We start from the raw sequence: 12,786 nt of genomic DNA on the forward strand, positions 1-12,786 counted from the left end.
TATAATCGAGAAGGAACTGGACAAGCATATAAATTTCTCCTTTGAAATCGCCTAAAATCAACATGTTGATTTTTGAAGCTATCAAGGCCCAACGTAGCTAAACAAATAGTACAAGAAGTGTCCCCAATCAATTTTTATTCAACAATAAACATCAAATTACGAAGCCCAGATTCCGCAAACTCCAAGCAATACAAAAATACTGACTATGGTTTGGAGGGGTGCGCCAGCCCTAGCAGTAGTGCAACGCTTGGGCGACACTTGAGGACTCCAATAGCGAGCTATTGTGATGAGCCCTCCCCCTTTAAAAATTAATTTAATATCATGTGGATCGATGACCCACGTATCAGATATTAAACTGATAAGAACAGATACTACACTTGATCTTAGCCAAAAGGCCGAGAAAGGTATGAGTGCATCAGTGTTCTGTTTCTCATTTTGTAATAGGTTGCTACTCCCCCCTTTGTGTACTTTATCGATGTGGGACAAAAAAACCAAGATAGAGTTTGGGGGAGTAGCGCATTCTTCATTCCTGGGCCTTGACCCAAGTTCAATATCTATAGGAATTGGTTTTCTTTTTAACGGAGGTGACTTGTGAGAACCAGATTACAATAAAATCTTTCATGTTAAACTATTAGTCACCAAACTCGACTCGTAAAAGTCTCACATCGGTTGGGACTCACACCACTAATTGAGTGGTTTATATGGGCAAAGCCCACCCTTAAAATGCAATAAGACTTTTTTCTAGCCTAGTGAGTTGCGTTTTAATTTGACTCATAATAGTTGGGCTAAGAAGGGACAAAGTCGTGTGGATCCGATGTATTCACGAGAATTGGACAACTCAAAGTGGACAATATTGTTAACATGTATGGGTGTAAAGATTTTTGGCATGGTATCAAAGCAATTCAATCTACTTCTTGGGTCTAACATAACCCAACCCATAAGTGCAGGGGAGTGTTATGACTCAAAGTCCCACATCAGTTGGAACTCCACTAACCAAGTGATTTATATGAGTAAAGCTCACCCTTAATATGCAACAATACATTTTCCTAGCCAAATGAGTTAAGCTTTGACTCATAATAGCTAAACTAATGAGGAACAAAACCGTGCGGACCCAATATTGTTGACATATATGCGGTCATGAATTTCTGACATGCAAACGTAGAATGGCAAAAGAGAAATAAAAAAAAGTTATTTAATCTGAATATGGTAAATCATAGATTGTGTTATTATATGTAAAGAAAAGAGCTAAATAACAAGTTATTTAATCTGAACATGGTAAATCATCAATATCTGTTGTTATTATATGTAAAGAAAAGAGCTAAATTGTAGAAGTATATATTATTAAATCGACTAACTTCCTGCATTTGAAGCAATCAGCCCATTAAAAACGAATTTGAACTCTCCAAAAAAAAAAACATTGGACTATGATTGTAGGGCTTTACCCACGAAGGGAGCCCTTCCAAAAATTCTCAAGGGCCAAGAACAAGTCCAGGCCCAAGAGGGGGTTTGGAAATAGTTTTCAACCAGCAATTGACGCGCCTCGGTTAGAACCTCACTAGCTGCGTCATTGCCCCAAGCGCAAAGATGGTTAATAACAGCTGTTTGCTCACCTTTTATAATGCTTCTCAATACCACCTATACTCTGTGAAACCGATGTGGGATAGTGGGATATGACAAATAAGTTCAAAATACACAACCACAAGCAAGTAGTAGTAGGTGAAGTTACCAATCAAAACAAAACCAAACAAACCCTACCATCCAAAACTAATGCCGATTTCCTTCACCAAAACTAATAGAAAATTTTCTTCTCTCTTTCTTTCTAATCTGAATCCGTTGCGTCAGGTGGAGAATTCATTCTTCGAGAACAGAAAAACATTCTTAAGGCTCTTTGATTGTCTTAAAACTACTTTTGATTCCGTCCTTAATTTTACATATGTGATGTGGATTTCATTGATAAGTTTTGCATCGACTATTAGAGCCAAATACTAGATTTAAGTAAAACTCTAGATTACCTCCTAAACAGAGGTTAATAGATTGTATAAGACGACGATGAAACCCACCCTTGTGTATATATATTCTGCCAACTGGTTAAATATTCTTCTTGTTTCTTATTCTGTGCTTTGTCTCTGTTGAGGCTTGATTCAGATACATACATACATACATATATATATAAATGTTCTACTGATAATATAAACTGGCAAGTAATTAAAACATGAGATGCAATGTTTAGACAAATTCAATGCTTCCATTAGAAATCTTGATTTTACTTGGACATGACTTGGTTTGCAGGAGGAGCCCTCCCTTGATTCTTCTGTGCTTGTCGCTGAGCGAGGATTCCATTCCATCCTACATACACATGTTTAAAAAAAACACTTCATAATTAGTCTCCATAAGTTAACAGAACCCACAACTGATACAACTGATAGATGCGAGCTAGCGACTACTTTCCCCCCGCTCAAACCGTGTATTGTCATCGTAGTTTCAGCACTACGCCTGGGAGTTAACAATACGAAACCTTGTCGTTAAACTCAACGCCACTATTCTTGAACAATCGAACAACTTGGGAGTCGGAAATCATTTAGTTTCTGTAACAAACTAGCAATATACCAAGAGTGATAAATAAAAAGAATGTAAGTAGTACCTAAATCAGGATTACGTCCTCTGTTCTTGAGCTCTCTAAACTCCTGACAAAGAGAGCAGCAAGGGCAACATAAGTGGGAGATATCATCTGTATATGGAGCCTCAACCAAGTTATATTTCTTCCTCAGCTTTGTTCTGTACTTCGATCCCATGAACCACTGAGTGCACGCAGCAGGCATCAACAACGCGTAAATGAAAGTCCCTCGAAGACAAGCTGCATTCACCAACAATTTCAACGTAATTCAGAATCCATAACAAGATTTAAACATTTGTTAACCAGAGACAGAGTATAGGATAAGTGGGGGAACTTTACAATATTCTCCATCATTCAAAACTTCTGCTATCTGTCCGAATGTCACGCAGGGGCAACAGCATGCCATGATCGCTGCAAAAATCGAATAACAAAAGATTAGCCAGGACTGTCAGGCGTATTTGCAGGGCATTCCATGAATAGAGTTTGTGGCATTATAAACATTAGCGGATATAAAGAAGCAACCTCACAGTATACTGAAATCAAACCAAACGAGGGTAATAGTTCCCAGTTGAAAATAACCCCCAGGTCTTGTCTTCCAGGTGATAGTGATACTACTTTATGTGATCCAAATGATTCATATTCAGCTGACAACTTATCATCAAATGATTCACATCTTCCAATCCAAATACATCAAATATGAACATGGGAATCAAAAGAAGATATATAAAATTAATTGCTTTTATCTCTAGATAACTGTTGCAGGCAAACATGTGGCTCTTTGGTGAAGTTATAGGAGTGCAACGTAGAGTTCACAAGTTCAATTCATGGAAACAGTCCTTCATATATTATGAGGGGGGTAAGGTCCGCATGCACATGGTTGTTAGAATTGTAGGATTTGCAATTCGATTCGTACAATTCATTTAAACTTTGAGGTGAAATGATTCGATTCGTAGCTTGAATAGTGAAGTTTGATGAATCGATTGATTCACGATTTTATTCGTACTAATTCAAACAATACACATGATTCTAGAGACTGAGGAAGACGAAATTATGAATTTTTAGTTTTTAAATTTAATCGAAACGGCGTCGTTTTGATTAAATTAAAAAAATTTCTTCTCTCAATCCACTTTTCATAAAAAAACCCTTCTTCCGTTCACGAAAAACTCTATCACCATGGTTTGTTCATGCTCGTCATATTTAGCATCCATTACCAAGGAATAATTCATCGTATCAAATCAAGACAACTAAGAAAATTCATATTAGATTGTTATAAATATATTTTTAGTACCATAAATCTATTTTATATGAATATGCATATATTACAATATATTATTAAAAATTAAGTGAATCTTTCTATTCACGATTCGATATAAATCAAAATCTTACTTGTCCCTGATCCCGCTCATTGTGGAAACTTTGAGCACAAGTGTTATCTAGTTTTGCAGAGAAAGGGAGCTCATACTTTTGTAAATAAGGCTTTAGCATAAATGTAGCAACTGCTATACAAGCCAAATAGAAGATGCAAAAAGTTGTATTGAGAAAAACATGATTGGGAAGATATATATATACATATATAAGGTTTACCATTTGTTGGTTGTTCATGGCAGTCGAATAATCCTGTTGTCCATGGCTCTCCAATCACCAAACTCTCGACCACCAGATCAGTAGAATGATCGAGTGAATTACCAGGTTGAATGTTTGGACGAACTTGATTCTGTGTCGTTCCAATGGCCGTCGTCAGCGGAGCCGACTGCCCCGCAGTTTCATCAAGCTCAGCGGCTTCCGGCCTCTCCATCTGGTCATTTACAAGTTCTAACCTGGATACTCAAGTCTTTAATATAAAATCAAATCCATTCCAGTAAGACTCAGTTATGTCAACTAATGACTTGGAGATTAAGGTTTCCAATGAAGACTATCTTGTTCTATGACGCCTTTGGTAATCAATGACAAGGTGGTCTTTTAACTCTTTATTAAAAGGTTTTCTGCAGGAAAAAATATTTCTAGCCAACCATATATGTAGACAGAATGGTATGAAAGAGAGACGGTGACAATAAACAAACAAAATAAAATAAAGCAGCCATGTTCATGCATTGAAATGATTTCAAAGAGTTGAATAATATAATATAAATTGATGTCAATATGATAATGGATTTACTATAAAATATTCAGACGCCATAATAGAAATTGACTTTTCAAGAGGTTTCTCAGTCAATGACATGAACCTCCACGTAAACTCTACTAGAAAGGGCAAAAACTAGGGGTGTACTCCAGGCTGGGTTTCAAGTTATCGAACCAAGTCTGATCCGATCCGGTGATTTTTTAGTGGTGAGAGACTTGATCCGGTAACCCTGTTACGAATCATCGGGTTTTGGATCTTCGGGTGCGGGTCACCCGGTTTGATTAAACATGGCCTAAGGTCCAAGCCAGGCTCATACACATATATGCTCGTTTGATGCAACATTTGTATCACAATATATGCTACTAGTAGAATATATGGTGGTAATGCACCAAACAACCATTTTGGGGCTGAAAAATTGAGACAGTTTTACTAGAATATTATTGTCATTCTCAAATTGTTAAATATTACATCAAATATTCAAGGCCATAAGGTAAATGATCAACTGAATACAGAGCCCTTCCATGGCAGCCAAGTGGTGATTATCTTCAAAAATGTCTGGGTGCGCAACACTGCCGAACCATGTCTTTCAAATGGTTCCAAAATGCAGGCACTATAGATGTAATTGATATGTGAACCTTCAATTCAGCCACCTCTGTACTTTTGTTTCCCAGCTACCTCTATACCAGTAACCCCTGTTCAAATGAAATAATACTGGATTTATACAGACAATAACATTATTCAATCAACGACAAAACATTCAATTCAATCAGAAAGTACTATGTTTCCTGCTTTTATTTATGTTCATACTGCGGCACTTATCTAAACAAGTCGAAAGTGAAACAAACAAAGTGCGCACCAAAGCAGATCGAGTGAGGGGTCAAGAAGAGCTGTGTGCTAAGTGAGGGAAGAGGGTCATGTTATATATATATATATGACTAACCCCATGTTGGATCCCTTGGTTTTAGCATGCAAGACCTGATATGTTCTTGTTGCCCACTAGTAGTCTAGCACCAGCGGTTCAGAGAAGATCTGCCTACCTCTAGGAATAAGTGGTTCGATTACCTGTGCACAAGGCTAACGCAGTAGATGGGGTCGAGGACAAGCAAGATGTACGCAAACTTTACCCCCACGTGATATGTGGATAAGTTCTCTACCAATGCAGAAAAAATAATTTATTCCACAAGGTAAAATGATAATATTATATTCCACGACTTGATAGAAATCAGAGTTCCAAACTCAACAGAGGTCATTACTTAGACACTACTTTACAAGTTGAAAAATCAGATTGCCAACCCGTAGTTCGAGAACTAGCGACAAAAGGGCAATCTCTATGCGAAACCATCATTTAGCAGTCAGAATAAGCTAACAATAAATAATTCTACCCTAATGAAAGCAGGGAAAAGAGGATAGTGTCAATATATGACAAATTAAGGTATACCTCTATTCCTGTGGAAGAAGTGCAATCTCAATTTCTTGGAGTGATTTTCCTTTTGTTTCCAGTACATTCCTCTTCACAAAAATTACTGCTATCAAACAAAAGGAAACAAAGATCCCATAAAGAAGTAGTGCCCCAAGTTGCTCCAGCAAACGGAGGAACAACAAACCTACAAAGAAATTTACCACCTGTCATGGACAACATAATTTATCAGCAAGATGGAAAAGGTACTAGAGGAATTTGATTAACAGAAACAAGGGTAACAAAATTATTATATGCATAACAAAATAGTTAACAAAAACATAAGAAGCTATGCCTTGCACTTTTCATCACGACAAACAGCAGTTTAGATGGGACCTAAAAATGAAGACATCAGCATTTCCGTCAGATCTAAAATGATTTAATTCTTACAAATCCAACCAGCAGAATATACTCCACACATTAAGTTTTCAAAAGTTTCCAGTTCTCGCTCCCACCAAATTTCACTTGTTTTTACTATAATCAACCATGATTGAGACATGGTAAAGTAGCATTCTTACTAGACTTGGTCAACTAAAAATTCACAGTTCATATTTTTGTTTATTAATGAAATAAGATAGTCCAATCAGCCATAAATCCTTCCAGTACCAAGTCTTAGAAATGATAATTAAGAAGCAATGTCAAACCAAGGCCCCTCTCTCTGTTATTCTGGTTTATGATTGATAATACAAAAGAAATATCAAACTAAATTCCATGTTCAATAAAGAACTAATACAGCCACAACCATACGTTCCACAACTGTGTTCCAACTACAAAAATCGAAAGAAAAAAGCCAGGAATCAACAGGGTATCACTAATTCACTATGATGAGTGGCAACCCGGCTTGCAAGTTTAGAAAGCTGGTTTTTATTCTAATAGGTGATTGCCGCTAATACCATTGCAGAATAAATCAAATAAATCAAGGCCTGGAGCTATTTCAACACCAACAGCTTTGGAAAAAATGAAATAAAATCCGTTGTCAATTCCTCTGGCCATTTTCTAGATCATCTGCAAAGGGAGAAATATGGAGGTCTGTTAAAGGAAGGAGACTGGTTTCCCAACTCACTAGCTCCAGGGAAGGTGGTTTTGTACATTATCTTTATTGTTTTGCGATAACTGTTCTGTTTTTGAACATCTCTGATTGATGTATTAAAAATGCTCAGTGGTAGACCTAGATCTCCTTGTCTCTTTGTATCTTTTGAGCCTTCTTCAATAATTTTTTTTCGTTCAATTCAAAGAGGAAACCAAAATAAAAGAAAAAGAAACAGAGGAGAATTTAAAAAAAAAAAAAAAAAAAACTGTTTTCCAAGAATTATGCAACAGGAGGAAAAAATAGACAGTTACCCAATGCACGGCCATACATATTGCCATTGCCTTTGCCCTTAGCCGATTTGGAAATATTTCTGATAGAAGGACGGTAGGTACTGATCCAGCACCAAGAGAATATGTCAAGACAAACCTACAACAGAAACATGAGATTTAGAAAAACAAATCATTGCTTGATCAGATTATTAGTGTTCCGAAGTTAACATATCACTCAAAGAGCACTATCCATGCTCTGGAAGCGTGTCCCTTATACATTTCACTCAAGAGATGACTGATCTTTTGTTGCATGAATTTCCAAGTTACATATAATTCTAGTAGATACATTGATTTATTTTTATCACGCCTCGTGTTTAGTCCCCAAGTCGCAAAGTCTCCAACTACTCACAGAAGCATGCCTCCAATAGATAGATATAGTGCTCCCGACCTAGATGTGAAGGAAGTTGCAGCCATTGCTTGAAGGCTCATGGCCACTGCCTGAATCACCAAATTTACATAGTAATGTTCAGAATCAGAAAATTAACAAAAGGTACTACTACACCTAAAGCAAACAGTTTCAATTGAATAAATAGACAATATCTGTTTTAACCAAAATATACTTCTAAAGAAAGATGTGGAACCCGACAATCTACAAAATAACGCAAATAAATACTTTTAACCCCATCTGGGTTTTGTTCACCATACCATCCCTGTGAAACTCACAAGAAGGAGAAGCTTTCTTCCCAATTTGTCCATCAAAAGCATTGCAACAATTGATCCTGAAATAGTGAGAAAATTATATCATCAAAAGAATACTCAAACATATATACAAGCAAGACACGCAGGAGTAAAGCAATACATACCGAATAAATTTGCAACTCCTACACATATGTTTGCAGAGTCTGAAGGAACACCCGCACTTTTGAAGACAGTTGATGAGAAATAAAACACTGCACTTATGCCCGATAGCTGTTGTAAAGCAAAAATGGTAGACCCAATGAAAAGCACTGCAGACAGAGGGGTTTAGAAATAAATTATTCGGAAGGCAACATAAGTTTACAAGTAAGTTGACAAATTCACACAATACCTTTAGAATGGCGGCCGTAAAGTAACTCTGAAAACTTCACAGTATCCACCTCATCTCCTGAGCCCGACTTTGACAATTCTGCCATAGCAAATTTTACATGTGATACTCCTAAAAGTTTCTCAAACGCAGCTTCAGCTTCAGCACCTCTTCCTCTCTATGGCAAGTCAAGAAATCAATAAATATATACGTTGACAATCATCTTAACAGGTCAACAGTATACGGATAACTAAATAATTAAAAGAAAGAGAGAGAGCAATAAAAGGGAAAATCTAAGAGTAAACTGATAAGCAGGCAGCATCAGAACCTAGTATTTAACACAGCTGCTGATACTTGGAGTTTCCACTATCCCCCAGAGCATGTCAAAAAACTAACGGGATAAAATAAAGAATATGAGTCTAATTCTTTAGGCCATTTCCACAAGCTAACAAGGATTTTTTTTAAAACAAAAGGTAAATTTAAGCATTTTTTGAGGAAAAAACAAGACAAAGATTAAGTAGAGAATCAAGATGGTTGCATCTCACACCATCTAATTTTAATCTATTCATCTTCTTGTCTCTGGTATAAGCATTTTCTCTATCAGGAAAAGTTCATTTGTCTCACATAATAGTTTATCTCCAGAGGTACCTTGAAAGAGAGAGAGACGGACAGACAGATAGACATACAAAAGACGGAGAAAGAGAATCTTGAACTTTCACTCAACTGCATATTTACACAAGCAAAAGAATAAAAAAGACAAATTATCTTGTTTGATAGTCAGAGTCAAATTAATGATCTAATTACTTAGAAGATTTAAACGATCCATCTTAATTTATGATGAATGCTATTTTGCAAGGGGGCAGCATAAAATAATTTTAACTTTCATATAACTTCAGATATAAAGTAAAACTTATACATCTAGGCTATAACCTAAATTTCAGTAGAACAACAGCATGCCCACAATATTTCACATGTTGACTAGAAAATCACGGTTAACCAATCATTATACACATAAATGATATGATTGATATACAGATGTCAGCAAATGACCTTGAAAAGCCAATGAGGACTCTCAGCAGAAAACTCCATGAAAAGAGCAAGTACTGCTGCAGGAATGGCAGGTACCCAGAAACATATACGCCACCTGTGCACATTATCATAAATATTAGATAACCTCTGAATTCAGTCACCATAAACATCAAATAGAAGAATATCTTGTCCTTCAAGTACATGAAGAAAGATTGGAACAACCCTTTAGGATGATAATCTAACACAACTCCTAAGCTTCATTCAACATTTCTTACCAGCCAACAGTATCCTTGGCTGGGATACCAATAAATAGAGCCCCCAAAAATCCAATACACGTAGCAATTTGAGTGCAACTCCCAAAAGCACCTCTTACGTAAGTTGGTGAAACCTGTTTGTCAATTAAGTATAATAAGATTCCTACCACACGCTAAAATATAAGTAATAATTAAAATCAATATTGTTCATAAAAAAAGTCTAATGAGATTCCTTTAAAATAAGGCACCAACAGCACTGAGAAATGTCTACTGGCAGTAGCTTTACACTAATGTAGTCATCATCCCTAATACCTCTGTCACATAGAGAGCCACAACTGGTGGCCCAATACCCATCCCAGTTCCAACAAAGAGCCTTCCCAGTAGCATGCCCCACAGATCTTTTGTTGATGCGCTGCAATATTAAATTTCGATCCTCATTAGCTTCATACAATCTAGGTCGAGTACACAAAGAAATTGAATTCACCACAACAAAACAAAAGAGGCAGCAAGGAATTCTATGGAAGGAAGCTGTTAAGATGTTTATTTAGATGACTCCAATGAAAGATTCAAGTTTAGCTTGCTGTTTTTGTCCTGAGAAATTTAGTGTTCTGTTATTAATTTTTAGCAGGATGGGGAATCAAACCTTGCATCTTGTGCAAAAAGCTCCATTTTTTAGTTTAACTTACTTTTTGCCTCATAAGTATCAAGAGAAACAATACATAAGAACAACATTTTGAAATTGAAAATAGATATAGTAGTAGGGCCTTACTTCCTATAATCAGAAACCAAACGCATTAAGAATAATCATATTAATAACAAGTAAGCAAGATGATATATAAATCAATGTGAGCATATATAGACCCAACTTTTAGGTACATGATAAATCTTTGACCCACTCTTTCTTACTTATTAGCCATTTATGCTCATTAGAAATCTACAATGTTAGAACATCCTGGGAAAGACTAACAGGTGCTATAAAGTCAGGTAGGCAGGCTAAGCACCCTGTATGGCAATTACCTCATTGCAGATCCAATTATCATTGGTAAAGCACACAGCTGAAATGCTCTGCGGCGCCCCACCCCATCGGCAATCCAACCACTGAATAAAGATCCCACAAAACCACCCGCTAGACACGTACTGACCACTAGACCTGGATATAAAACACAGTTGGAATAACTTTAAAACGCAGAAGGTAAATGAAAGAAAAAGATTCATCATATAATCTACCTTCAACCATGGTACTTCCGCTAAAGCCAAGATCTAAAGACATGCTTTCTAGTGTCTCATTAACTACTCTGCATTTACATAAGCAAACAAAAAGAATGTCTTATTCATAAAATCTGCAAACATGTTTACGTAGAAGATGAAATAGCTGGGTTTCAAAGGGACAGACCCTAGATGGTAGCCAAATAAGAGAGAAGAGATAGTTCCCACAAGTATATGTGGCAAAGGACGCTTCCAGGAAGGGTTCCCAATTTCTTTTCCTAATCCATTCAGCAAATGTGCTGCGCAACTCAAATACGAAGTTAGTGCAAGAGTTCACAACATAAAATATAAAGCTTCGTTGAGAAAAAAGGCATAGATATTTGCATATACAAGTTTTCTTTTAAGAATATAATGCTCGATTATTGTTACCATTATTCATGAAGAAAGGAAAATCTAATGACTAGATATGCTAGTTGTGAAAGGCATTAGTTAAACACAACAAATTCCCAATCCCCAATCGACTTGCCTTTCTTACATTCATTAATTAATTCCGATAAGAATTACTAGCTCAGTATTTTAAGGAAATGAAAACAAAACATGTAGAGCTGTTATCATTTTTTCTATTTAATGGCAGTTTTAAATAATCTTTAAAGAAAGTTCACCATCCAAGTACATCTCCTAGTATTAAGAAGAGCTGATAATGTAATACACTAAATCTTCTACAGCAGATAAGAAAGAATGACTAACAGAGTAAATTTTCAAAACCTAAATCGATAACCTTAGCCCTTAATTTGCCAAACACAAAGCCTAAATCCGGTGAATAAGATGACATAGACCATCAAAATCTACCTGAACCATCTTCCGTGTCATAATCACTGACATAGTCCATTGATGACGCACGTTTGTAAGCTGTGTACATATCCACATGGCGCTCCCTCATAGCAAATTTGTAGAATTATAGTACTCCTTATGCAAACCTCACAAAGTGAATCCGTTGCAGCCAGCTGCAACACCAGATCAGCCATTCAATAAAATATAATCAATTACTAATATCATACTGTCATCCTCACCACTCACCAGGAGCTAATTATTATTAGTTATAACCGTACATATCAAGATAACAAAGAAGTAACAGTCTAGATCTGGTACAACAGAATATATATATATATTCAATCACAAATGCAGACTCCTGCACCGCTGCACGTATAGTTTATAGTTTAAACAGCGAGATCAACATACGAATTGCAGGATTTATCTCAGAGAATCAGCAGAGTAAGAAGAAATTCCAAACCCGAGCGAAAGTGGAGAAACTAGCTCTCGCACTTTTTTCGCCATCGAAAGGAGAAAATCAAGTTTCGAGTCCCCGAGATTCTTAGATCAACACAAACTCCCCACAATCGCAATGAGAGTATGGAACCGTGCAAAAGCATATGAGCAACGCGTACGAATTGAATACCTTTGGTTTTGAAAATGCTGCGACAGAGAGTGATCTGATCAAAACCAGTTCAACTGAGACGCGCAGACACAGAAGGAGACAGAAGAACGCGAAAAAGGGACAAATGGGGAAAATGCAGCAAGTTCTCACACTCGATAGAAAAAGGTAAGTATCAGCTTTCAACTGAAGGAAAGGAAATCTGAGCAAACATTTGAAACTGTGTATTTATGGGAAGCCATGATTAAAAGAAGAAGAAAATTAAAGGCGCCGTAGTTGCTAAAGTAAGCGTGGTGCGTACTGAATTGTGGCTC

General features: G+C 36.6%; 2 protein-coding genes and 2 non-coding genes across 4 annotated transcripts; all 4 read right to left on the minus strand.

Annotated features, from left to right (window-relative positions):
• Nucleotides 1-213: 213 nt before the first annotated feature.
• LOC120008287 lies at nt 214-408 on the minus strand. Its single transcript, XR_005470414.1, has one exon. It is a non-coding gene; the product is annotated as a U2 spliceosomal RNA (small nuclear RNA).
• A 1,026-nt stretch (nt 409-1,434) lies between these two features.
• Nucleotides 1,435-1,586, minus strand: LOC120008289. The gene has a single exon (XR_005470416.1). It is a non-coding gene; the product is annotated as a U4 spliceosomal RNA (small nuclear RNA).
• Nucleotides 1,587-2,050: 464 nt separating this feature from the next.
• LOC120007854 (protein PLANT CADMIUM RESISTANCE 8-like) lies at nt 2,051-4,591 on the minus strand. Its single transcript, XM_038858319.1, has 4 exons — nt 4,199-4,591; nt 2,954-3,025; nt 2,642-2,854; nt 2,051-2,346 (listed from the first exon to the last, which is right to left on the minus strand). Exons 1-4 carry the CDS (start codon nt 4,407-4,409, stop codon nt 2,264-2,266), a joined length of 579 nt encoding a protein of 192 aa, XP_038714247.1. The 5' UTR covers nt 4,410-4,591; the 3' UTR covers nt 2,051-2,263.
• A 541-nt stretch (nt 4,592-5,132) lies between these two features.
• LOC120007761 (probable plastidic glucose transporter 3) lies at nt 5,133-12,780 on the minus strand. The gene is made up of 15 exons (XM_038858185.1): nt 12,497-12,780; nt 11,890-12,044; nt 11,228-11,339; nt 11,062-11,129; nt 10,852-10,984; nt 10,147-10,246; nt 9,856-9,968; nt 9,602-9,695; nt 8,576-8,729; nt 8,352-8,495; nt 8,194-8,267; nt 7,898-7,986; nt 7,531-7,645; nt 6,172-6,356; nt 5,133-5,425 (listed from the first exon to the last, which is right to left on the minus strand). Exons 2-14 carry the CDS (start codon nt 11,978-11,980, stop codon nt 6,174-6,176), a joined length of 1,470 nt encoding a protein of 489 aa, XP_038714113.1. The 5' UTR covers nt 11,981-12,044; nt 12,497-12,780; the 3' UTR covers nt 5,133-5,425; nt 6,172-6,173.
• Between the last annotated feature and the right edge of the window lie 6 nt (nt 12,781-12,786).

This window comes from Tripterygium wilfordii, chromosome 10, assembly GCF_013401445.1.
Source record: "Tripterygium wilfordii isolate XIE 37 chromosome 10, ASM1340144v1, whole genome shotgun sequence".
Taxonomy (NCBI): domain Eukaryota; kingdom Viridiplantae; phylum Streptophyta; class Magnoliopsida; order Celastrales; family Celastraceae; genus Tripterygium; species Tripterygium wilfordii.

Bases quoted from the DNA above. Each gene is read 5' to 3' on its own strand.
- LOC120007761 (XM_038858185.1), bottom strand. From the start codon at position 11,980: ATGAGGGAGCGCCATGTGGATATGTACACAGCTTACAAACGTGCGTCA. The intron at 8,496-8,575 runs GTATTGTGTGAA...CTCTGTCTGCAG, and splicing joins TTACGGCCGCCATTCTAAAG to TGCTTTTCATTGGGTCTACC. The intron at 7,987-8,193 runs GTATGGTGAACA...TTGGTGATTCAG, and splicing joins TTGTGAGTTTCACAGGGATG to GCAGTGGCCATGAGCCTTCA.
- LOC120007854 (XM_038858319.1), bottom strand. From the start codon at position 4,409: ATGGAGAGGCCGGAAGCCGCTGAGCTTGATGAAACTGCGGGGCAGTCG. The intron at 2,855-2,953 runs GTAAAGTTCCCC...TGGTGAATGCAG, and splicing joins TTTGAATGATGGAGAATATT to CTTGTCTTCGAGGGACTTTC. The intron at 2,347-2,641 runs GTACTACTTACA...ATGTGTATGTAG, and splicing joins AGGACGTAATCCTGATTTAG to GATGGAATGGAATCCTCGCT.